Below are 27,181 nucleotides of genomic sequence, written 5' to 3' on the forward strand. Positions count from 1 at the left end.
ATCCAAACTCCACACGGTTGTACAGCCGAGTAACACCAACATCAACAACATCTCCCGAGCCGTATAGTTTCGGGTTATGCATAACTGTCTGGCCTCTGTCAACCCGGAGAGCTTCCAGCACGCAACTCCGTCTGCACAAACGCCGCTGGACAAACTCACGAGCACTGAAGAAGCTCCGCGAGAGAGCGGAGAGGTTCGCTTCTGTTGAACAATCAAGTCTACTGAACGAGAGCAAGCAGCGTAGTCGTCGATCAACAGAGAGAATCGATCAACCGGCGAATGAGCGAGAATGGCAAACTACGCGAGGAGAAGAGAGGGAAGCGTCGCTTAAGCCTCGGCTGAGTCCGATGCCGCAAGTTAGTCCAGCTTAAACCGTACACGAGAGTGGAAGTATTGTGCGCGTGATTCTTGTCGAACGTCGAGGTGTGTGTTTGTCAACGCGAAGAAGCTTCCAGTGGAGCAGCGCACAGTGTTTACAGAGAACATCGACGGGATTTACCGACCGGATGGACGGCGTCGGTCCTCAACAACGGTCAGCATTGTGAATGAAGGAGTACGTTCTAAGAGGGGAATACAGTGTGTGTGACGTCCGTGAAGAAGACGTCGAAGAAGCGACTGCGCTGATAACACTCTGTTTTGATTAGTTTAGCGTGTACAACTATTGGGAACAGACGAGGTCTTGGAGCCGCGTATCAGTAACGTTCCGGGCATTGTTGTGAAGAGTCAGAGTGAGTGCGGCTTCGCTATTTCTGGATTGCGTGTTTCGCGAGCGTAACCTACTGATACCATGGGAATGTGGCGGCACTTTAAGTGAGTTCTGTGAAAAGAAGCAAAGTGATTGTTGTGGAGACAGCTTAACCGTAAGCGAAGAGAGATAAGGGGATTTGCTAAAATCCGTGTGTGTCTTGGAGGAAGAAATTTGGAGTTCAAGACAGTGGATTATTTGTGTGTGCAGAGCTACGGCCTGTTGCAACTGTCAGGAAAATGATTTAACGAACAAATTGTTCGCCGATTGCCCACGGAACACCAACGGAGTCTGTGCGCCTGTTCACCGAACCGGAAACGCGCTTGGAGATAACCTTTTCTTGGATTGAATCAACGACAGCCACTGAGGCATAACATAGGCGGAGACCCGAGCTACTACATCAAGGTGAGTAATCGCGCGCCCTTTTCTCGAACTCCACCGAGTGACACATCGCGCGAGCGTCACCAAGTTCCAGGAATGACCAACAGGTTGAGCGCCAACCTCGTCCGCTAATTATTCGACATTCTTCACCTCGTCGGCGATAAACAAGCTCGAGCCCTAGAAACGTGCTCATCTGTGTAATTTATGGGTAATTTATACGCGCCGAGCAACCTCTTCGTCGAGTCTTGAGTTCACGCTCGAGCGGAGTTGTAGGTGAGCGCACCCGCGCGCCTCCTAGAACCTCGCGCGTAATCTCCGGATGTTACGCTCTAGCGCTAGCGCTGGCGCTCCGACATTTCTCGAGTTGGGAATTCTAATCCGAAGGCGCTGGAACGGCCCTGCAGGTAGGGTTACCAGAAGGTCGGCGGTTCGCCCGAAAACTCGCATAATCACAGAGGGCGCTCTTGCCGAATCTTCTTCAGCGAATGAAGAGGTAAAGGGCGGCAACTAATTGATTGGAGGTTTCGGCAAGCAAGAAAAAGAGCGAAGATTGTGAAGATCATCGCCAGAAGCGCGCGTTGGTTTTTGCGCTCTCCTCTCGTTATCGCTGCGAATTTCGGGAGTTCTTCTGGGCGGTTGCGTGTTGACGGGTTCGCGATCCAGACGTGGCTTGCCGACTCTTGGGCGGACAGCTGGTTGATTCGGTTGTATGGACGAATTAGCCACATCTGGTTAATTTGAGGGTGAACCCCCCGAGCACAGTGTATTGACAGAACAATTGACTGATTGACAGAAGTTTTGTACTTACCCAGTGACTTCAACTGCACACCTGCTCTCTGAACACTTGTAGATCGAGTGATCTCACTTTGTACTTACCTGTCTCAGAAATTTGTCGAGTCAGGTTGAGGTATCTCAATGTTGAAGTCCGTAATAGAACGCTTAGAATGTTTTATTCAAATTTGTCTGCAATTAACTGCCAAATTTGATAATTTCGACTAATTGTGAAACCTCAGTCTCTCGAAAACCCCAGTTTGGCCAACGACCCGTCACTAATCGCTCCCTTTTGGACGCCCTGGAACTCAAACACATTGTAATTACCCCAATTGAAACCCACTCGATAATCGCTCTCAGTTCATAAACCCTTTTGCTAATTATCGCATAATAGTTTACTGTCGATGAGCAGCCACTACCAGCACCAAAGACAATGGAGCCCAAGACAATTTGCCTCATAAACACTTTCGCCGTCCGTCCGCCGTCTCGCCACACCAATTGCTGGAATTCGACGGATCCTCCCTCTTCGAGTCATCTAATCGTCTTCTAAACGTCTCTCCGGTCATTCCAAGAGCACATAATTTTCCACTAAAAATAGAGATTTCCTCCGCCTCTGAGTTCGATCTCCGAGCTGGAGAAAAACACAGAAAGCAAGAAACAGAGGAATTTTTTAATAATTACCTTTGTTTTTCCTCCTATTTTCTTAAATAATTGATCTCCGAGAGCGAGAGGCGGTGAGTAATGGGGGCCTCAATCGCTGGATCGAACTCTGGCGAGATTAGAATCCAACTTTGACTTGGTTCGATGAGGCACGAACGCCGGAGAAATAGAAGAACTTAGAACATCGCGGTGGGGAGGTTAATTATGGCCGCGGTTCGAACTGTTGGATTTCGGGGGGAGAGCAATTTGAAAATTCTTTCGGATTACCGGTTTCGAGAGCCCGTCCTTGGGATCAAGCTTTCGCGAAGTGCCGAGTTGGAAAAATGCCAAATGTGGCGATGTTCTGAACTGGTGCTTGTTCCCTCACTAATTCGACGGAACCACTGAGGGTGAACTTGAGCGTCGTTGGCGTTACATCGAAAACAGTCGTGTAACGCCAGCGGCGTAGTTATCACAGATTGACAGGTTGGGAAAGGGGTTTCACTGTAGCGTACTTACCGACAACTGGATTATCTGCAACTCTGCTGACTATACTTACCCGTAACGGAATAACCTAGAACACTTACCTGCTAGCAGACGTCACTACCCTTGTTTGCACTAGCTTTATGTTGAAGTCCGTATTAGAAGTGCTTCTGAGTTCACCGGCTTAGCTGTAGTGTTGAATCACTCGCTGAGTTCGATCATTTCACGGAAATAACAATTCACTAACTGCGTTCGACCGGACACTCCGATTGCCCCCCGAGGGCATCTTTCTCCCCACGGAATTGTCCCCTGTCTTCGGGTGGGGACCATTTTGATAAATAGTCAAATGGCGGCTTCCTCTCGGGCACGCAAAACTGGACTATGGGACCCGAAAAAGGTTACCGTAACGTAAGCAAATTTCACGAAATGATAAATTTTGGCCGCCCCTAATGGTCATTTCAGCGCCAGTCGATTTCACCAGCGGCATCCGCCGCCATTAACTTCCGGCACGACCCCTCTTCGATTGCAAATCCCCTCGAAGACCCCGGAGCGACCGCGGAGTTTTGTGTGTGAATAAATCATACACGTTGCATAAAGCCGGGCCCCGTTTAATACGAGAATAATGAGACATTCTAATCGGGTTTGATTAATCATCTTTCCGGGCGTACCTTTCACCAAGTCCAGCTTTCAGCTGGAAGTGCAGCTTTCAATTTGGAGAAAGGTCAGAATTCCGAGCGGGATACAGTTATCTAGTTCGGAAGCCGCAACCTCGCAAATCGCATATCTTCCCCCAATCGAACGTAGAAATCCATTAAACTAATGTGCTCATCTGTGTTGAAAGCACGGTCCGAATTCCAAAACGCAGAACTCGAGATTAGCTCCGACAAACAAAACCGACCTCGAGGGTAATTATTACCATCATCATCGGGGCTTCTCATCGTCCATAATTCGCTTCCTCCAGAAGGTTCAACCTGGAGAACTCCGGGTTCTCCGAAAAAAAAACTCCAACTCTTCCGAAGCTGTAGCATCATCATCTGGGGGAGAGTGTTGCCAGAAATGGCTCCCATAAAGTTGTGAACGTGCTGGGCAGTTCGATAAATTTAAAGTTCTCTTTTCTATGTTGTAAACTGCGCGTCTTGGACGACCTAGCCTAGCATTCCCGGGATAGATTTCAAACGACACACACTCACAAAGAAAATGGGTTCCGTAATGGGTCTGTCTAGAGGAGAAGGGGGACAGGAAGTTTCAATTTATAATTTACATTTGCTTGCGTTGTCTGGAGGCAGCAAGGGGGATCTCTTGCGCGAATAAAAGTTACCTTAAGTAGCACAGCATCAGCGCGCAGAGTACATCACTGAGTGCAAATAAGTGTGCTTAGGGCAGAGTTATGTGAGGCGGATGGATGGGTGATGTTTTCTAACGGTGAGTTTGCGTAGCAGTGGCTATGACATAAAAGCAACATGTAGGGGAAAGTGGGGCAAGTGTAACAAGCTAAGGAAATGCTTGTTATAACCCATCAAAAACGTTAAAAATTTGTCGGATTTTTTTATAATCATCTTATTCCAGGTCTTGACTAAGACTTTGATAGAACAGGTTTTTTAAAAATCCAGTTTTTGACTGTAAAAAACTGATTTTAAAATTTTTGATTTTCCGTGCGTTCTACTCAACTAGTGGGGCAAGACGAACAACCCGTTGGGGCAAGAGGAACAATGCATGAAATAACATGTTAATTTGCTAACAATTGAACTGTTATAACTTAGGTACATCAGATTAGAATGTATTTGAAACGTTTCTTTAATATTTAGATTAATTAATAATATTTTACTAAAAAAATGATCGTTAATACAAAAACAAATTATTACTTAGATGAAAAAAAGGAAATTTTCATAATATCAATATATTTTGTATGGATTTTTTTTATCAATTGTTTATCAGTTTTTAAGTACTTTTATGTATTTATTTTCCAATAAAATATGATGTTGCAGCAATTCGTATTTTTTCCATAATAAAAATCCATATGGTACACTTGCCCCACCTGAACAAGATTTGTTAAAAGCTCTCAACAAAAATAGCCAAAAGTTAAATCATACTTTATAATAGGTGCAAGTCATTGGTTGGAACACTACTGATCTAGGAAAAATAGCATTTTGATAAAATGAGCCTTAAATCGAACCCTAAGCCTTATTTTGTACTTTCCAAATATTATAAGAAAACAAAGGTTTTGAAAAAACTTCATTAAATCTCATGCCCCGTGGCGTTTACGTCGTTTTGGCGGTTATGTGGTAGTAGAATCAGCTAATTGCATTGCTAGCAACAATTCCTCATACTGGAAATAATCAAAATTGTAAAAATTACGGCCGTACGAGCGATTGTTCCTCTTGCCCCATATGGTCGTCTTGCCCCACCTTCCCCTACTACTTGACTTGGGTTGAGTATAGTTGAATAATAGGTCACCCGAGACTCATCTCACTGATGGGGTATGATTTCATCGTTGAGATTGATTTGTTTTCGGGGAGGCTCGCCGAGCCCCCTAATTGGGACGGTCGTCGTTTTACGATGGGAATAAATGTGATGGAATGTGGCGTTTCCTGTGATTGCACAGGGCTGGTGCACGTTTCAGCGAAAACAGTCGTGAAACGTGACACCGGACTGGTGTTTGACAGTTTGACAGAGTTGACAGAGATTTGTACTTACCAGATATCCGGATGCTGCTACCACTTACCTGCACGTCAGCTGGTTCACACTAGAATCTTCACAGTACTTGATGTTGAAGTCCTTAATTGAGAAGCACTTCAAATTTTAAAACATTACTAACCAGGTTGGTCAAAGTTGAAGTCCGTTTATGTGATGTCAATTTCCAAATTCTTTGAAAAACTCAATATCAACGTCCGTTTTAGAGCAAACCTCGATTTCGTCCCCAAAAAAGCAGCTTAACTGCTCAAGAATGCAATCCGTCATGACTGATGCGACGAACCCTTCCGAGAACTTGTACCCGGCTTAACCGCTACCCAAGTAAATCCTCACCGACGTTTTATTGTTCATCATCATCAATTCAGCACAAAAACGACACTCAAGCGGTCGAATCGAAAACAAAAGCTCGAGGACAGAAATAAAGAAGGTACCAAACCGCAGCGCGAGGCCAATTTTGAATACCAAATACCTTCGTTGTTGTGTTGGACGTGGTCATTTTTGCTGAGCTTGCTGCAAAAATAAAAACAAAAATAATAAAAATATAATTACCATTCTCATTATAGCGGCGGGGCTCTGGAAAGCCGTTGCGCAGTTGTCATTTGTGTGGTTTGCAGGAAGCATTAAGTTGAGTGGATTTCCGGCGCGCACATCAACGTGACAAAAACGCCGGGGAGTTAATCTCCGCAGAACTAATCTCCCCGGGGAAATTACCGCCACTTTGCATGGTGGAACGGAACCCAAGGTCACCGTTTCGTACACACACGCGAAATCCAACTTAGCTGGAAGAATTGACAACTGGGTGTCAACGGCCTTAACCGCGCCAAGGCATCACCGTTACTGAAGCGTATCTTGACAAACTACGCGACAAATGGAATAAAGATGTTCGATTTGTCACTTGCAGTAGCGCAAAAAGTTGAGCGGCAATCCGCGGAGATCCGAAATTGGCACCAGGGAGCTAGCTAGCATTTATCACAATTTGGAGCCCGGATTTTTGCTGCTGACGACACTGATAGGACATGTTCTCCCAGCTCCATCTTGCGTTGACACACGTCTGCCAATCTATCGGCGAACCCCTTTTTCTCGAAACATACATCATTCACGTACGACGACACACAATACGAATTCGATTTGAAGCTTGAAGCGAAGCGACACTCCTGGCGGAAATTAGAACCATGTTACGTGGAATAAAACCCATCCTTCCGGTTCTTTCAGGAGGCGAGATTCTTTGTAGGAGGCGAAACATAATCCGACGCAACATCGGGGTGTGTAAAATTATGATTGAATCGAGAAATAGCTCATTGTCAGCTTCGTTCCCTATGGGTCTTTCAAACGGGAAGGGTGCCGCCTACGAAAATCTGCTTTATTAGGGTGGCTGGGAAAGGGACGAACCCGTTCTAAGCAGAAATTAATTGTGAGCAAACCTTCCAAACAAGGCAAACATTTTAAGGAAATTGCTGCACCAAGTCGGTCAAATATTTAACCTTCCAATCGATGCTCCAGAAAGCCCAGAGTACGCATACGATATCGTATTTTTCTCCCTCTTCTAGGAAGAGACTCTAGCGCCAATCGCCCACACACTCGTCGACGTGCCTGTTGCTTCGTTGGACGATGTTGTTGTTGGTTGTGAGTTCTTAGCTTGCAGTTTTTTGCCACATCCTCCGGTTTTATGAAAAGAGAGCAGTGATGGAAAACTACAAGCTTAAATCACTAATTGGATGACGTTTCAGCGAAAACAGTCGTGAAACGTGGAACCAACTTTGACAGAATTGACAGGAGCGTTGACAGATTACTTTTACTTACCATATGTATGAAAACTGGAACAAACACTTCAAACCTACCTGATTACCAGATGCACGAAAACCGGAACAAACACTTCGAACTTACCTGCTTGGCACCACGCAGTGCTTGATTTTGAAGTCCGTACTTGAAACGTCAAACGATTTTTTTTTCTTTGTACTGAGTTTTTACGTCCGTGTTTGGGAATCTCATCAATTTCAAGGGATCTTAAAAGTATTTTTCGCGACCATCCATCCTTTGATTATTATTTCGTCCAAAATTCACCATCGCTGCCCTCAACCGATAAAAGTTGCACTTTTGTTTCACTCGAGCACGTCAGGACTCCTGCTGTGCAAGGATGTGTGTGTGCCGAACATGATGCTGGTAGAGACTCCCACTCCGCTGACGAGCATCCTCTTCTCCATCAAGAAAAGATGAAAAATGATCCGCCGGAGAGAGGAGTTGATCCTAATGGATGCGTTTAATTGAATACCGCTTTCGAAGTTCCGTTCTCGGGGCTGTAAAGTGGAAAAAAGGACCAGGAAAAAAATAATCTCCTCTGGTGGCGTGCGATAATGGTGGCGATCGAGATAATTGTCGGAATGCCACCCACGAGCGCCGGAGGTGTGATGGCGGTGACACAGGAAACAGGATCCTGGAGATAAGCCGCTTAGGCGGTTTCAAATGGGTGCTTAAAAGGCGGAAATTAGTTGGAATTTTCTCGAATTATTAAGGAAATTTATTGTAAGAAATAGTACGACTAATCAATAGTGATTATTCATTGCAGACATCAAGTACCTAATCAACGAGGTTATTATGTCGAGCAGCACTCAATCTCCCCAATATCGGGAATTACCGTTTTTGTACACGTGATTTACGTCCTACGGCGTAGCACTACCAAAAGTGAACAGTTAAGCCATTGTTTGCGGAAGAGCCATTGTACGTTTTGGGGTGAAACATTGCTGTCATGTCTTGTTAGCTACTAGTAATGCACGCTGATAAAGCGGAACACCGATCAATCACGGCCCTCCCGGAAAACTAGGGCAGCTCCGTGCGGGCAATCGGGCACCCAATTTGGACGCAGCCGGTTCCAATCAACACAAAACAACTTCCACAACGATGATTGATGGTGAAGAAACAACTTGTATCGTAGTTCAATGAGCTATCGAAATTGGAACAATTCAACGCAATCTTTAAGGAGTAGGTCAACAACCCTCCGGATCACCCACGTGGTTTCAAACGTGATTTCAGCCAAAAATCTTCAACTGTCACTCATCCCCGTCAGTGCGGACAAATTTGCACGCCCAAATAACTCAGTTGATGAGCCACTGGTAGTATAATCGTCGTCGTCAGTCAATCACTTCCCACTTCGCTCATCGATTATGAAATCGAAAAATTTCCTGTTCTATTTACATTCTCTCGAACCGAGCACGAACAAAAGAAATACAAATCGTTATGAGTTTGATGAAACTCTCCCGAACCCCGGATTAGCCTCCCATTGGCATTCCGGGCACGCAAGGTCCGTGACAAATCGGAACGCCCGGCAGGGGGCATCTTCTCGATTTCGTCTTCCCCCGCTCGGATTAAGTTGTAAAAACTCGCGTGCGCTCTCTCTGTTGTGATGGGCGATTATGATCGTTGGACGAGTCAATCGCAACAGCAGGAAATTGGGACGGCGGTGCGGCGCGCCTTATCAGTCGGTGTTGATGAACTCCGCTCGGTCAACGATTTCGGTTGCGATTTGCTAACAGAGGGGTTCGGGGGGAAAGTGTCCCCGCAGGCTTGGCGTTGCAGCGCAAACAGTCGTGCAACGCGAAGCGCTGCCAAGCGTGACAGATTGACAGAGTTTCACTGTGTTGGTACTTACCGAAATGAGGTTTGAACTGGAACAACTACGTTACACACTGGGGTACTTACCGGATGCAGCTACAACTCGAACTGCTGCGCAGTTCGCAGGGGGGTACCTCGACTTAGACGTCCGTAATCGAGATGCGCGACTTACCTGATTTGAAGAATTTTCGTTAAACCTATGGGATACCTCAATTCTGAAGTCCGTAATTGAAGCGTCAACAATTCTAATCCCCGCACCACAAACTCATAATTGCGCAACAAGGTTGCGCCCTTTCGCCTCGGACCATGTCGAAAGTGTAATTCCAGCACTGAAAGCATCACAATTAAGGCTTAATCAGCCACGCGAGCCCCACCGGCGTCCGACAACGGCCGGATAAATGAAGCCGAACTAACGCGATTGTGCGCGAGGTAATCGGGCTCGTGAAAGCTCGTAACCTCAAGTTGTGTAATGATTTCTGGGACTCGACGGAAGCTCGGGGAGCTCTCGCATTTAAATGCGAGCAGGAGTAGCAGTGTTCGGTTGGTTGAACAGGTGATTGCGAAGGAATTCGCAGGAAACTAAAGACCCTTGAGAAATGTGGCACCCCCTGGAAGGCAGGGTGCATGACGAGAGGGTGTCAAGAAATGTGGGAACCTGCCGCAGCAAGTAGCCTTGCTGAAATGCAATAATATGTGTGGGAATTTCTTTTCCTTCTCCTGTTCTGTACACACATTCGCTTGGGATCCTTTTTGCCCTTCGTCATGGTAGCGCAGGTTCAGCCTCACCATATGGTGAGGCTGCACCCACATCACGTCTTCGCTCGGGATATCCGCAATGAAATTTCATCTCCGTGTTTGCACTCGTTTTTCCTGAATCACGGATGCTGTTCTACAAGACTGCTGTTTGTTCCGTTTTTTTTAGCTGAATTGGGTTTAAAGGTTCGTCGCTTCCGTCGAGTCTCCCAACTTAGAACCAAAACGAGAAACGATGCTCAATAAATTTGCTTCGATTGGGTCTTCACAGGGCGAAATTGTCTTCCGCTGGAAGACAAAGACTCCGACGAATTGGACATGGCAAAAAAAAAAAACAGTACGACAAACTGCAGTCGGCAGCGCGCAGTGAATTATTATCGTTTTATGGACGCTCATCCAAGCGTGATTCCCGGCATGCCGACAGTTTTGCTCTGTTTTGCCGCCATGAATGCCATGATGGAAATCCAAGCGATTTCGTAACCATGCTCGGCTGGAAAGTATGACTGCCTAGAACGCCATCGTATTGCCAGCCAATAAAAGCATAACATTTTCACACTGGACAAACAGTCGTAAAATTCTCCCCCAATCGATGAAAGTGGTGAGGATTTCAACATTCAGCTCAGCCGATTTCCGCGTGATTGTTCTGACCCGATAGAGATATTCTGGAGTCGACGCGCAACTTTAAGCTGTTGATTGATTTGATTTATTAACGCGCTTCGATGGTGGATCTTGCGCAGTCCATATATATGCAAATACGTCGCGTTACTCCGTTGAATTTGAAATATGGGTGCTCGTACGGCACCCACCCGTCGAAACCATATTTTCATTACATTTTCTGCCTCGGTAGCTCTTGGAGGGCTGGCAAAAATCTGGGGAACCGCAGCGAGAGGATGGTTTGCTGGAAGCCCACATGAGCAATTTATGTGCATATTAAAGTAAAAACATTTTACAATATGAATAATTAATTCATTGAAGCCCCGGCTTCTGCTCGCGGGAGTCTTAGCTTGGCTCCACTTAGAGCCCAACGTCGGGGACGAACTCGTTCCCGCTCTCGTGGGGATATTACGCAGACATGTGAGCCAGGATTTATGGTCTGGCGGTGGCACAAAGGCAGCCTTGTTTGCTCCTCGTTTGCGTCGTGATAAGAACCCGTCGTGCAAATACGAGGCCCGGTTGTACACTCCTGCGACAGGATTACACCGGATAATCCACTTTGGAGCGGGATTCTTGACGTTCGTCGCTCTCGGGAAGCAAACTGGAGCGTCTGGCGTTGCAGCGAAAACAGTCGTGCAACGCTAGTGCCTTTCTTTGTTGACATATGACAATTGACAGGTACTTACCGGATTTTGCTGCTCTGGAAACCACTGTTTTTGCACACTTGTACCACTGATTTCACTGCATACACTTGTACTTACCTGAAAACATCGAGTTTTGGGACTGTCGTTAAGGGGTAACTCGATGTTGACGTCCGTGATTGGGAAACGTACCGTTATTACTAAGAACTTACCGCCGTAGATCAAGCTTGACAGCAATTCTTCTCAATATTGATTTGAAGTCCGTATTTGAAATGCAAATCCGCTCAATTTCCAACGCTGCGTGGGAAATCCAGCTCCGGACGTTTCACCGCCCAAAACCCGGTAAATCTCACACGATCCACATTGGGCGATATGCTAATCCCAAACTTCCCCCTTCTCTACTGGTTGTGGTGCGTGCTTCCGGCAAAAAAGGGAAACTCTTTGTATTCATCGACGAACCTCACCGCACCTCGAGAGTGGGACTTCCGTTCTCCAAACCTCCAACCAGCCAGCCACATGTAATGGAATGTAAACATAAACAAAACACCCGGACCTGTCTGGCGTGTCGCTCTCTGGACATGGGCAACACTCGGTGCGAGGGAATTTTCATAAATTCAATCACAACGAGTGATTTGATTAAGGGGCTAGGGCCGTTCTAACCCCGGTTTCCGGTAGCTGTTGTTTTTGAGCTCTTGCGCGCGCTCTCTTTTATGTAGATTTCATTGTAAACAATCATCACGCTCGCGCAGTTCCGGAGTTTGACGGGCTTTTTGGGAGCGATGCCGACACAATAACAATAACAAACCAGCCGTGATCATATTTCGCCTCTTCCCCAAAAAAGGGCCCCGCGCGTAATGCAATAAACAGCAAGACCCCGTCATAAATATCAATAAAACGCATCGCGTAGTCGGTTCCGTAGTCGGCTTAATTGCCGCTCGGGCGATTGCGCTGATAACCCTTTCCGGCCCTACCAAGAACCGGGTGAGGCTGACCGGAGGATGACGGGAAGGCCAATTTAAAATGGTCCACTTTTTATTGTCGTCAACGAGGCGTTGAGTGGCGCGAGCCGTTTCCTCCCGAGCATCCGTCAGACGCACATGTGCTCAGAACGTGGAGTTCTAGTGAAAAACTCCGACAGGAAGACGGGGTGAAACGGGGAGGGAAAACGTGAATTCTTTCATCTTCTGCGGTGGGTGCACTGAAATAAAAAACTTCTGTTTAAATCATGTGTTTAAAAGAAGATTCACACTAACGTCTTTTCAAAATCTCAGTAGCATCTAAAGATGCTACATTAATTTTGAAATCGCTAAGCAGGGCATTGCATTTCAGCGAAAACAGTCGTGAAATCAATGGACTGTATACTTTGACAGATTGACAGAATTACTTGCCAGATTTTATTTTATAAGCGCCAACTTCACTTCACAAGACTTACCTGAAAAATTATTACACACAGTAATCACTTACCTTCTTCAGTTAATGAAATAATTTGAACACCTATCTTTAGTCTGAAGTCCGTAACAGTAATCCAAAGCTCCGCCAAGCACAACTTCTTTCCGTGTACCTGGCGTGCGCCAAACTGGTTACCCGTGGTAACATCTTAATGTTGCCGGCAAGTGCCGCTGGCCAGCATCCGCCGCGTGACTTTGCAAGGCCAGCCAAATCGCTGGAAAGGGCTCAAAACGGGATCAAGCTGTTATGCTGCTGCTCACATTCTTTGCCGTAATGCTCTCTCTGGAGTGCCGCTTGGAGGCCTTCCTGCCTAGAAGATGGCACAGCGCTGATACACGCTGCGAGCACAGGATGTCAACCGGTTGTGTCCCGTGGCGTACTAATCTGCCTGCGAACATCTCTCGCGATGACCTGGAATGCGTGCAGATTTTTTTTTCTGGGGCACCAAGATCCAAATTAACGTCCGGGAAGCATAAATTTGGCGAGCATTTAAAAACTCATAACATATTTTCGGTGGTCTGCAGAATCATTTCTCCGCCGACCACAATTGCATGCCAGCAGTTCATCGGAATTGCTTTCGAAACTGTTCCCGGGCCCCGAAACACAAAACTTTTTTATTAAATGTCGTTCCTCAGCCCCGAACAAACAGTCGCAGTCAACGAAGAGAGAAAAATAAAGTCCCATAAAAGCGAAGCGGATGTCCCTTTGTCACCCGCGCGTTGTACTCCCACAGTCCCAAATCAACCCTAGACAAAAACAACAGGAAACTGCTGGCCAGCGCGCCTGAAAGGTCCTATTCAAGCTGAACTTTGACTTTCCGTTTTGACGTGGAAAAAGTCGAAACTCACACTGTCATCGTCGCTTTTCACTCTCCCCTCCCGAAAATTCAAATCAAACTGTTTGCCCTTTTTTGCTTTTAAAATTGTTTTGCAGTGAAAGCGATTGACCCGCGCGAGTTGCTCGGGAAATTGATTTTTGCATCGCTTTTTTTGCAACTGGTGTCAATTTAGAGAGAAGTGGTTTTGCAGCTGTTTGCGCGGGAAGTTTTCCATCATTAAGACTCTAGATCGATCGGTAGCGATGCACAGGCCGTGTAACGTGATGTTAATTACGCGCGGACATGTGCGGAACGTGTGGTGTAAATTGAGCGATTTCCGATTAGTACACTCAAAACAGCTGGTGGAGAACTTGTGCGCGTGACGCACTGTTTTTTCGACCACTTTTTGAGCGTAGTTGACAGTTTTGACGGATTGACAGAATGTACTTACCGATTCGATTGATTTACACTTTTCACTAGCACTGAGTACTTACCGATGTTCCTGGATCAACACCTCAACTTTTCCAATCGGATCTTCTGAGGTACCTCAATTCTGACGTCCATGTTAGAGAAATGCACTTTTTACTTGCACTTACCAGAATTCCTGGAACAAAACTTCAACTTCAGTATTCTGATCCTGTGAGGTACCTCGATTCTGACGTCCATGTTAGAGAAATGCACTTTTTACTTGCACTTACCAGAATTCCTGGAACAAAACTTCAACTTCAGTATTCTGATCCTATGAGGTACCTCGATTCTGACGTCCGTGTTAGGGAAGTGCTAAAAGATTTACAGTTTTCAGCTATAATCTAAATGAAGTCGGTGACATCAAGCGCTCTTATTAGGAAAACTTGAGACATAAAAGGACAAAGTGACGTAACCACCATCATTTAACAAAGTAACGTACGTGCAAGTTCAACTCAATGCTTAAGTCTAATTTCAAATTGGTAACTGACGACACAGCTTCACCGTTTCCGGTTATCCATCACCATTGTTCCGGGCGGCCTGACAAATGACTTTCGTTGACGAAACCAACGCAATCTTGCAACATCGCTTTTCATCGCGCCACACCAAACGAACCTCCGCAAAGGGAAAGTAATTAGACCGAATTATGTGGTGCTTCTCTCGCAGCTGAGATCCAAACCTTTTTTTTCACGCCAAATTCAGCGGCATTGTTCAGTTACGGTCCCCGAGTACCGACTGCTGTTTTGGGCTAATTTGAATTCATCATATTTGTTTTCCGCGCCATGGTTATTTGTAGCCTTTGTGAAGGGACTGCCGCCGTCGACTTACCCAACAAGTCGTATCGAAACAGCCGCTGGGAACCGAGGGTGTCCAAACTCTTTGTCAACGCGTGACTTACCTGCTTTACGTCACAATATCTCATCTGGAGGTGGCTTCCGCCATCTTTTTTTGTTGTTGTCTGAGATTGCGAGTTTGGGTGACGCGGATTTTCCCAGGGAAAAACAACAATGGCCACCGACGCGGGATGACCATGGGATGGCACCGAAAGCGACTTCCAAAAGTGCAACTCACGCGCCAGGGCGCGCGCGCACGCGATATGACTTTTGAGATTTGTCGAGAGGAACATGAGCTTTTTGTACGATTGAGTACGATTTTCGCACGTAAATTAGCATTGGACGGGGGTCGTCGCGGGCACGCGAACGGTGGTCTAAGCGCTTGGGAAGTCGAGATTAATTCGGGGTGATAAACATAGCCAGCAGAATGGCGGTTTGTTCTCATTTTGCTGGGATGGTTGACTGACGTGGGGGCATTAGGGGTGTCAAAATCTAAGAATCTTGCTAGGTATCTTAGTTTTGACATCGCTAAGCAGACGTTGATTGCATTTCAACGAAAACAGTCGAGAAATGCAATGAACGTTTGAACTTTGACAGATTGACAGACGTACTTACCGCACATTATTCACTACACTTAGCTGGACATCAACCTACACTTTTCACGAAACCGCATGTACTTACCTCTTTGGCTTTGGTTATGATCTCAAAGACCTACCTAGAATTTGACGTAATTGAAGAGACACTCTGATACTTTCACGAGATCAAATGAACTTACCTCTTCGATTTCAGTTATGGTCTCCAAGACCTACTTAGAATCTGAAGTCCGTAATTGAGGTAAAATGTGAGAAAAGTGTCGACGTCATTTTTTGCACTGATTGCATCACCAATCAATCTTCGCCTTCATCCCAAAACCCATCGAGTGTCGCAACGACCATGTAACCGACTCTAAAATTGGACGGAAATTATGTTCGAAGACCTTTCCCGTCCGCAGCACACTAAATTGTCATCAAACCCGAATGATTCGGCGCCACTGATTGACCATTGTGGCTTCAGGTGAAAGAACGCTCGTCTTAGATAACCCACAGCGGAGTGCTTCCGTAGATCATCAGAGGAAGTCGGTCCCGTCGAAAGACAACGCAAATTCAGCGCGTTGCGCTGAGGAGAGGAGAGTGAGGTTATATTACGCGACATTAAAATTAATTAAAATACTTCATCATCGTGAGGTTGGCGGGGTGGCGAGGAGGTCTCCATTATAGTCGTGTGCACCATTGACGGTGATGGCGCAGCGCGCTGATGGATTTCGGTTTACGAGCGCCTCTCGCATTCCTGCGCTGGATCCGTTTCCGAAAAAGAATTTGTTCTCGTTCCTAGAATGTTCGTGGTGCAAGAATTTCATTGATGCTTTCTCGCTTTTCTCGGGGGAGATTTCCCCTGGGAATGGGATGGCCATCGGTCATCCCGGCGAACCTAGGTGAAGCAACCTAAAAATAATGCTCCAATCTCAGCGAGCCATCAACGACCAGCCGAACGACCTTTGAAGGAATTTCAACACTCCCAGACCCTAATCTTCTCCGTATCACGCCGCGTTCGATGCGGCCAACCCGACGTGTTCCTCCCACGGCGACGAATGTGTCCAGCTTCATTAGTGAATGATCAAATCACCTCCGCCGTCGTCGTCTTCTCCAAAAACCCGAGGTCGTAAAACGCGCTACACGAGGCCACAAATAAAACTCGTCGTTACAATTCCAAACAGCTTCCTCCTTTGATGGTCTCTCACTAGGGTTCATTCGTCTAGATTAGACCACATTCTTTCGGCTAGTTTGCTTTTACCCCCTTTCCATTCACAATTTTTTCTCTCTTTCCCTTGACTTCTTCAAGTCTTCGGAACCCCACGAAAAACCCCGGGACAGTGGCTATGTTTTTCTTGCCCAAAACTCGCGTTCCCTTTAAAGTTTTCAAACTCTCTCTCTCTCTGTTTTGACAACGGAGTTAAAGAATGTTTCGGTTTCCTCGCGTAACGGGCCCTGCTACGGGTTGTCCGGATGCAGCATCCGCTCACGCGTTGTAATCTTCACACACACTTGGCTGATTCGCGTGCGGTGTTAATTTGCATAGAATTTCGACGACCTGGTGCTGGCGATACGGTTGCGGTTCAGTCACCTTTACCTGTGCCGACCCAGTTCCAGGTGGAAATTGGATCGCAATGTGAACCGACAGCGCCGCCAACAACAGTGCGACGGAATGTCTACAGATGTGGTTTTGCGGTCTCACGTCGGTTGGAGGTTTGTTTGTTTGCTGTCATTCTTTCTCACCACCAGCAGATATGCAAATCATACTCGCTAGTCAGAATTTCGAAATGATCTACGACTCGGCATTGTGGGTGGTGGCTACCAGTTGGAATGACTGTCATTGTGGCCCTAATGAACTGTTGTTCGGATGTATTGTGTTTCAGCGAAAACAGTCGTGAAGCACAATAAACATCTGGGTGGATTGACTGGGACAGATTGTTGCCGTACTTACCTGGGCGGAATTACACGTTCTGGAGCTTACACTGAGTACATACCGATTTAGACTGAGATATTCACCACTTCCACATATTAACACTAAGTACTTACCGTATGAACTCCATGGCTTCTGTACTGACCTACCTTGAATCTGAAGTCCGTAACCGCAACCTGAACTCTCTCGACCTCTTTCGTAACTGAAGTCCGCAATAGTAATGCTATCCGCTCAACCAATCGTCCAATGACCCCTCGTTTGACTCCACAATGTCCGCTGAACAAACCCGTCGCCGGAAAATTTGCCCAACCATTCACAAATCAATTAAATTTCATCAAAACGCACCAGACTTCCTGCCCTTTTCTAGTTTTGCGAGCGCGCGCGACATGCCGGAAGACTACCGGCCACCGGAATAAATCACCAAATTCCGGAAGAATCGCGTTGGGGTTTTCCACGCGCGCAAACCCAGAGGAAACAATAAAACCGCTGCTGCTACTGGAACTTAAAACTGTGGGAATCGGACTCCGCAAAGGGAAGAGAGGGCGCCACGGCGAACTCGCTGGAACGTTGCCTAATTTAATTAATCTACCGGGAAGCTGAGAATGGAATGTAGCGGGAGAATAAATCATCACCTTTGGCTCAGCCGAGCGACCTCCTAAAAGGCGTAATTACTCATTCATGTAGCTGCTCATCTCAAAGTGTTCTCGAGCCGAGCGAGTGCGCCCTCTCGAGAAGTGCGCTGCTCTCGAGCACCCTCGACGAAGTGGCCATTTGAATGGTTTGGAATTTTTAATTCCAATTTAAAGTTCAAGCCCGGGTAGAATCAGTTGGACACGGGTCGTCGAGGGCGTCAATGGGCGCTGACATTGTGAGTTAATTAAGAGCTGGAAGCGTTCCGATGCACCATATTGTGCAGCAGCAGCATCGGAGTGATAACTCCAGGAAAACCAGGCCACTCTCGTCACACACAACACTCTCGGTGAATGAACGCTCGCGAGAGCGGAAAACGATCCGGTTTCCGTAATTGGTCAATTAGCTACCGCTCGCGAAGTCGTCGTAGACGACGACGTCACCCGGGAATGTCTTGGCGGAGTTTGTCACGGTACCGCTGGCGTGCAAACCCAATAAATTATGCCTCATTAGCTGATACCGCGAGGGTTGGACCCTCCGGGATTCGGACGTTTGAACTTGAAAGTTACTAAATTTCTTCTTTTTTTTTCTTTTCAGATGCTGAAACACGTGCAGGTCTCGCCGATGCGCAGCCGGTCCGACTCGCTGTCGATGCGATCGTCGACCTCGTGCGCGTCCTCCCTGTGCGGAAGTCCCGAACCGCCCAACGAGCAACTGCGAAGCCACTCGCGGGCGTCCAGCTACTCGAGCCTGAACGAAACCATACCGCAGGTAGGTCACCAACATTTTTGTTCTTCAAATCAGTTTTCCCAAAATCAAAATCTTGAAATGTTTCGCCCCTTAATTACTGCCCCCGAAAAGCTTTCCAATTAGTCACACAAAGAAAGGCAAATTTTCGGCGTTTTGCTAAAAGACAATGAAGCTGTTGATTTTGGCTGAGAGCACTTCACCTTAATGAGCCGTCAGTTGTCAGCGTCCTTCGTGCCAGGACGCCATCTACCGGTAGTGCACCAAATCACAACGTTGCTTCTGCATAAAATTATCTTCCACAATTATCTATTGTTGGTTGCAATCAAGAATTTTTGAAGAGTCGAGGCGGACCTTAATTATTCCGCGCTTCACAGCGCGACCTCATAACTCTTCGTATTTGTGAGGTTCGCTCCCTTGCAAACAATTGAAAACGAAACGCTTCGCACAATGTGTTTATGTATGAGTTCTGTTGCGGTTTTCCAGTGCGCACACACATTACACATTTAGCGCCATCTCGCTGGTTTCGACAGAATAAAATGTATATTTATCATATTTTTACCACGAGCGTGCCCGCAGCATCCAATATGGTGGCGCTCCGCGCGCACACACACCAGTCAATCTTTTGTTTTCGCACAATATTTTAATTAAAAAACGAGCTTCATTTACGCTCTCTGGTCTGGCTTCATTCTGCGCTTTTTGCCGCAGCTCCCAGACCATAATTGCAAAATATGACTAATTAAATCTCACTCACTGGTAGGTCTTTTTGTGCAGTCTCCTCAGTTGGTTGCGGATTTGAACACTGCAATTTTATCATCTTACCCGCCTGCCCACACAACTCTGTCTTATCGCAATCTCCAGTAGTAGCACCAGCACAGAAGCTCTCAGTACGGCACGGCGGTTGATTTCCCAGGCCGAGTTGCGCCGAGGGTCGGACAGGAATCTGTGCCCCAAATAGCCTGCCAGAAAGCAACAGCAACTTTTTTTTGCGAGCCAGCACGGTTGAAAATCGAAAGTTGAACTTCCGGTGCGAGCAAAAAGTTGCTGCTGCGTTTCAGCTATTTGGAAAATCTGACTCCAAGGTTGACCGGTGAGAAGGATGTTCCAGCGGACGAAAACAGTCGCCGTGGAACGTCGAGCTCAGCGTGGTTGACAGGGTTGGGTACTTACCGATTGGGAACAGCAGCTGGATCAAACACTGTTATCACTGGTACTTACCTGAAGATGCTTCAAATTGACACTTGTTGATATTTGGTATATCAATGTTGAAGTCCGTAGTTGAGGTGTCAACTGCAATCTATACTTACCTGAAGACTTTCTCAAATTGATACCATGGTTGATACTTGGTGTATCAATGTTGAGGTATCAATTTTAAAAACAAACACGATATTGTGTTCATAAACCCTGAAGTCGTTGCTTTCAAAATGCAAGAAGGACGATGCAACGAAAACAGTCGTTAAACGTCGATAACTTGCTCGGGTTGACATATTGACAGGGTTGTGTGTACTTATTGATTGGGAACTGCAGCTGGATCAAACACTGGTTTTATCACTAGTACTTACCTGAAGACACCTCAAATTGACACTGTAATGTCAATTTGGTGTATCGCTGTTGAAGTCCGTAATAGAAACATTAATAACACACAATTAGCTTGCTTCAACGATTCAATTTTCGGTACATCAACGCTGAAGTCCGTAATAGAGGTGGAAGCCACAACTTCCAGCGACCTCAGCCGATTCCGGTGTTTGTACCTGCCCGAATCGCGCTCGCCCATCGGAATAAATTACGCTCCAAGCTTGATGTCCCGTAAAACCCCGTCCCGAGTGCATTGTTTTCCCCCAAAACCATTCACCACCACAGAACGAGAGAACCCTTTGGGCCATAATTTCCCCGCAAACATCCGGCCATGTGTGCGCACCAGCTCGGAAAGAAGGTTCTACTAGGCGCGCACGTGCTCAAAACTCATCAACAACAATCGCAGTTTAACGCCCCCCCTCGCTAGAGGCAGAGTAGTTCTCGTATTACCATCCCAAAGACCATAAACGCGCTGCGCTTTTCCCATTCAGTGACTTCCTTCCAGAGACTTAACCCGACATCACCGGAAGGACGGTTCTTTTCAATTTTAATATTTTCCAGTTGTTGTTTTACGACCCGCCAAAGAGTTACGCGCTGGCGGTTCTTCAAAATCTGATTACGGTTTGAAGCGGGGGGAGAGGGGTTCTCTACGCTGTCATTCGGAATAATTGTAAACATGCACGATTTAGCAGATGGCGCACGTGGCCGTCGTCGATGGTTGAATGGCTTGCGTGGCGCACGCCAAAAAAGCGGCAGCGATTGTCATTCCAGCGGGGGTCATGCTGGGTGGTCATTAGGGGCTTGCGTCCAAAATTGAACGCTACAATGAATAGCGGTAGATGGTTATCGCCAGGGGGGCTTCTGATTTCTGGCAGCGGTCCAGACGCGCTGGAATCTGTTGCAGTGTCCGAAATCCCGACGGATGGAAGTCCTGTACTGGTCTTCAACAGTTGCTTTAATAAAGCGACTTTAACGCAATGGCGCAACAGCTGTTGTCTCGCAGATCGCAATCGTTTGTTCGCAAAAACGTCCTTTGTTTACCCCCCAGATGAAAACAACAAAACAAAAACCTTCAACATTTTCCCAGCGCCAGCCAGCTTCCCATAGTTCCTCGTTGGCCAACTAATAAATTACTCGAGCCCAAAACAAAAAGTTACACACACTTTGTTCAAACGCCCAAGTTGCTCGGCAAAATTTGCTGGAATTTCCCACGCCACCGCGCGACTCGGTGGAAACTGGAGCCACCCACCCAGCCTAAAACAATAACCGGCGTCAATGTGGGGGGAGAAACAAATTACGAAAAAAGCGATCACGAGCGATTTTTCTCGCGCTTTCTCTCCCCGTCAGCTGATGAAAAGTTCACGCTTTTCACGATTAAAGATTCGATGGCTGGGCTGATAAACGATTCTCAGCTCATCTGCACATGGTTGGGTAATTAATTGCATGCGGGCGAACGAAAGTGAACGCGCCTCACGTGATTAGATAATGGCGCGAACTTTCCCTTTCAAGGTGTGGTGGATCCCTTTAAGGGGGATTGACCTCCAGGCGGAAACAGCCGTTTGGAATCTTGAAAGGGTTTGACAAAACAGATTGTGTACTTACCAGAATATGATTGACTAACACTCATCACTTGTACTTACCAGATTCCTCCTTCCTTACAACACTCCACACTCTTACTTACTACGTACTTACCTGTTTTCTACAAATCGCTTGAATTCTCACTTTATATTCTAATGTTGACGTCTGTAATAGAGATCAGCATCGCAAGATGCCCTAACGTAGGAAACTTCACTAATTTGCATCACCAGTACTTACCATGAACTTCAACAAGACTGAATCTTCACAGCAGGTACTTTGATAATGAAGTCCGTAATAGAGGTGCTAATCTTGCCAAAACGCCCGAGTGTAGGCAACCCCTTCTAGCTACGCAAAACTTTGTCGTCCCACTCAAATGAACAAACCTCATTTTTGGGCAGCTCCAACGACCCAAAAAACCCAAGATTATGTCCAAGAAAGTGCTTCCTAATTAGAACGTAACACCCGTCCAGAAACCAAAGCCATGTAATCTCAAACTACCCCCCTCCAAAAAGTCCGCCAACTTCCCGTGCCGTGTCATTTGCATTCCTCGCGATGACAGGGCCGAAAGCCCGCGTCTGGAAAGTTTACGCCATAAATCTTTATTAGGCGCAAGGGTTCGAGGCCGCGGCACATCTTCCCGCACTAATTACCCCTTCATTTTACGACCCCGCGATTCCGGCAGCAGCTTCGCCACTACAAATTAGATTTAATACGATAGGGACCGCGGCGGCGATGGTTCCGCGTTCGAAAATTAGCTGTTATCAAACAGCAATTTGGTCACCTGGGCCTGCTCGCTAGGGGTGGTCTTCGGCACATCAACAATGGTCTGCACTTCCGCCGCTCTCGGTTGGTGTGGAAAGTGAAATTGAATCACGGTATCGGATTCCGCCGCGGTGAACCCTTAGCTTAGATGATCGCCCCCCGAGGGGTGGAATTTCCAAACAATGGGGCCCGACCTGGCTGGGCAATTAATCGAGACCGATACGGCTCCGATTGCGGACATTATTGGGCTTCACCCGGACGATGGGCGCGGAGGAAGTGGTGAAATTCATTGTTGATTGATTTGAACACCACTCGAAAGGTTGGGTGGTGAGTTAATTTGAATAGCTGAGAAGGACGTTCCAGCGAAAACAGTCGTGGAACGTCGAGCTCATCAGGGTTGACAGATTGACAGATTTTAGGTACTTACCGGTTCCTGGTTCAAATCACTTACTTGTCACTTGTACTTACCTGATCAAACTTCTAGATTTTCAACATTTGGTACTTCGATGTTGAAGTCCGTAATTGAAAAGTTTTAACTCCAAACACTTGTACCTACCTGATTCAGCTTTTCTCAAAAGAGCAGGTGGTATATCGATGTTGAAGTCCGTAGTCGAGACGTTGATATCAATTTTAAAGTTCGCAGAACACCCAAACCTGTATCTGTAATTATTATCTCAAAGAGTAAGAACTCATTTCCTCTGACCGTCAACTGTGCCATCTGGCTGATGGGTCGCTCAATCCCACGTAACAGGAGGCAATCCCAGCCGGAAGGGTCTCCCGTGTCCCCACCGCCATACCTCCCCTAGGACCCTAATTATGGCGACGCGAACTCCGTATGGCCACAACAGCATCCGCATCGCAGCCGAAAAGGGAAAACATCTGCGCTTCTCGGCTTACACTTTCCGCACGTCCTGACCGTCCTAAAGGCGAAGGAGGATTCCGCCCGTGATGAAATGCGATGAAGAGAAATAAATCAACACTCTCACCCTCGGTCCAGTTTGATCCCTCAGGGCACGGTATCCTTTCGTGAAATTCGCTTTTGCTTCGCAATTCGCGCACTGGACCTCGGTCTGGACGATGGAAGAAATTTTAAAAATTGCGTCTTTCTCCCCAAGTCGCCGACAGCTGGGCCAACTTCAAGCTGCATTCCAGGTTCTGAAATTGGAGCTCGATAAACAAGTCGAGGGGCCATTTCTTCGTTGTTTTGCGACGAGTTGTGGTGGCCATCGGAGTGGAAAATTTTTGCGGTCCGCGCCAGCGGTTCCGCATGAAGAACTCAACCGACTAGACTCCGCGCTTTGTTTGGCTCTAAACTCTAAATGCCATTGCGGCGGCGGCGGCGTCTATGCTAATGGCACGTCTCAAAAACCCGGGATATCGGGTGTTGGATTTCTTCGTTTAAAGGGATTGAGTTACGCCCGCGCTAGACGGTTCCTGGACGGCAGATGTTCTTTCCCATTTTCTTCCTTGAAATTTGTTGGGCAGTCCTCCTACGTGCAATTTGTAAACAGACTCCGTAATTTCGACAATTTGTCACGCCCCCTCAACAGGTTGAGGCGAAAGTAGCAGGTGCCGATGATAATCGCACCCTGATTAACCATTATCTGACTAACAATTTTCTCCTCATTTTTCCAGACCACCATCAAAATCTACACCGCCTGTCTGCGCCAGGACATCGAGTACAAAACGTTGGGAATCTCGTACGACGCCACCAGCAAGAGTGTCGTGCAGCAGTTGCTGCGACGGTAAGTTTAACCTCAGTGTGACCTTGAAGACCGCAAGCTAACCTTTACTTTTTTGTGTTTTACAGATGCAAAATGCGACACCGAGACCCCCGGCTGTTCTACCTGACGATGGAGGTGACCGTGCGCCGGCCGGGCGTCAAATCTGTACTGGAGCTCGACGACGAAGCCCGACCGGCGCTGTTGCAGGCGTGCCATCCCAAGGGGGACTCCAGGTAGCAAGCTTGATAATTGATATTGATAATTTGACAGACTTTGACTGTTGACAGAAGTACTTACCAATTTTTGAGCTTTAATCAGCAGATTACCGAATGATTACACTTGTACTTACACGATTGGCATTTTTTTTGTACTTACCTGAACTTGGGTTCGACTTTGAAATCGGATTCCCACTAGGTATATCAAGCCTGAAGTTGGTATTTGGGAAGGGAATATGAAATTTCTGCGCAAGACTCTTTCCATAAGGTTAGCAAAAAATACTAAATTGACAGTTGACAGACAAACTTACCAGATGTTGACTCTCGAACTGAAATGTTAACACAAATCACTACACATGTATTAACCTGTGCTCCGACTGTTTCAAACTTAGAACATAAATATAAATAACACTTTCACTTACCTTGACTTTGTTTGACTATGATTTGATACGAGGTCATCGAATCTGAAGTCCGTAATAGAGAAGTCATAAATTGAACTGTTTTTTCTCCTTCCAGATTTTGCCTCCAGCAAAAACCTGGCGGTCTGATCCGGGTGCACACGTCCGCCCTCCAGCCCAACTCGCAGTACAAGTCGCTGCTCATCTCCGAGGACACCACCTCGGACGAGCTGCTCTCGCTGCTCCTCTCCTGCTACAACTCCATCGAACCCGTCGAGCAGTTCTCCCTGTACGAGGTGTGCCCCGGCCAGGAGTACCAGCGCAAGCTCCACCCGGACGACCTCCCCCTCAAGACCCAACTTCAGCGCCAGCAGAAGAACGAAATTATGCACTTTCTGGTGCGGAGGAACCCGAACTACCCCCGACGGCGCCAAATGCTCGCTCCAATCTCCGAATCCACCAAGCACTTTATCATCAGCCCGAACGGCCACCACCGGTTATCGCTGCACTCGACGACCTTCCCGCTGAGCGCCGTTACGACCCCCACCAACACGCTCATCTCGGACATCGTGGACGGAGTGTCCTCGCTGAACACGCTGCCCAAAGGTCGACTAGCATTACGCGAGTCCTGCCTGTCCAGCTCGTCCTCCAGCTCATCCTCCTCAACGACCTCCTCCTCCTCTTCCTGCTCGTCAAGTTCCGCCAGCACCTCGTCCCTCGAGGACAACAACAACGACGACCGAACGAGCTGTGCGGACGCCCAGTGCCACCGGGACGAACCTCCCGCCATCAAGTCCAAGAACCTGGACCGGTCCGTCCAGGCACCGCCCCGCCCATCCAAAGCCTCCCTCCTCCCCTCGCTGCTGACCGCCCCGAACGCGCCCTCCTACAACCCCGTATACAACATCCGGGAAATTCGAACCGTTTGCAACTCCTTCTCCGCGCTCGGAATCGACAAAAAGCTGGTGGACATCAGCGGAACGACACCGGGCTCGACCGCCCCAATCGTGCGCAGTGCCATCGTCAAGGAGGCCGTCAACACGGACCCGATGAAGGGGGTGGGAAATTTCATCTACATTTGAGCGACCATCCCGCCCCAGGGGAAATCGAGACAAAGAGAGCAGAGTTCTATTATTATATATTTTGTTTCATCCTAGTCAAAGTTATTAATGTTATTAAATCGATTTTATTTGATGTTTTTTTTCTGCTGCGAAAAAATATAATTCTGTTTCGTGGTCCTGCGAGAGTGAGCTTCGCACAAAGCGATCAAAGAAATGATGAGACTCGAAGTGTGGTCTCACAACATAAATCACGGAAGAAGATGTAATTCAAGCCAAAATGGAGAAAACGAACCCCCTCGTAACTGCTAAGGTGTAAAGTTCTAATTTTTGTACTCAACTCCGTAATCGAATCTGTAAAGTTAGTTAAGAGAAAGAAAGCAAATAACCCAAATCGCCCTAATCCCACGTGTCGTCAGCGTTGTGACAGCTTGTCATGCGAACCACTTTGAAGAATCGTGTAAACAAAAACAAATCTATGGATGACAAGTCTCCACAACGTTGACAAATACACCGCTGCTAGAAGAATAGAAAAGAAAAGTTAGTTTATTTTTTTCGGAAACGAGCGCTAGATGCCAAAGAAATCAACCGTTAGCGTGTGTTAGTATGTTTTGAGCAAAGTCTCTTTTCAAAGCGAATCAATAGAACCAAATATACACAAATTCTCAGTTAAACACACTTAAGCAAACCTCCAATGAAAGTCAATCGAGCTATATTATCGTACAGGTGAAAATATATTAAATAATCTCAGAGCGTAGTCAACGATTGTATTGAATTTGCTAAACTCTTTTTTTTTTGCTAGTTATGAAGTTATTTTTGTAAACCCACACAGAAACACATACTCCACGAAACCAACACATACACAAACACACAAGCTTGTATAATGTAAATGATTATTTAGCTTCTAAGACGAGCAAACCCCGTCCAAGGTTTGCGCCAACCTGCCCAAAATAAAGTACGAGGACAACGAAGAAATATCGTTGATTGAGTGAAAATTAAAACGTGCCTTGCCTTCTGCTTTTTTCCCTCGCTAATACATACCGAAAATTGAATCCATTTCCCGAAAA

At 46.8% G+C, this 27,181-nt stretch overlaps 1 protein-coding gene across 1 annotated transcript; it reads left to right on the plus strand.

The window, feature by feature from the left end:
- Positions 1-368: 368 nt before the first annotated feature.
- On the plus strand, positions 369-27,115 carry LOC6033271. Its single transcript, XM_038255542.1, has 5 exons — positions 369-1,150; positions 18,655-18,828; positions 24,355-24,464; positions 24,530-24,676; positions 25,175-27,115. Exons 2-5 carry the CDS (start codon positions 18,655-18,657, stop codon positions 26,136-26,138), a joined length of 1,395 nt encoding a protein of 464 aa, XP_038111470.1. The 5' UTR covers positions 369-1,150; the 3' UTR covers positions 26,139-27,115.
- The last annotated feature ends 66 nt before the right edge of the window (positions 27,116-27,181 follow it).

This window comes from Culex quinquefasciatus, chromosome 2 (assembly GCF_015732765.1).
Source record: "Culex quinquefasciatus strain JHB chromosome 2, VPISU_Cqui_1.0_pri_paternal, whole genome shotgun sequence".
Taxonomy (NCBI): domain Eukaryota; kingdom Metazoa; phylum Arthropoda; class Insecta; order Diptera; family Culicidae; genus Culex; species Culex quinquefasciatus.

What these genes read in the sequence shown, in the direction of transcription:
- LOC6033271 (XM_038255542.1), top strand. Translation starts at nt 18,655, where the DNA reads ATGCTGAAACACGTGCAGGTCTCGCCGATGCGCAGCCGGTCCGACTCG. An exon ending in GTGCAGCAGTTGCTGCGACG is followed by an intron (nt 24,465 to 24,529) that starts GTAAGTTTAACC and finishes TGTGTTTTACAG; the next exon opens with ATGCAAAATGCGACACCGAG. An exon ending in CATCCCAAGGGGGACTCCAG is followed by an intron (nt 24,677 to 25,174) that starts GTAGCAAGCTTG and finishes TTCTCCTTCCAG; the next exon opens with ATTTTGCCTCCAGCAAAAAC.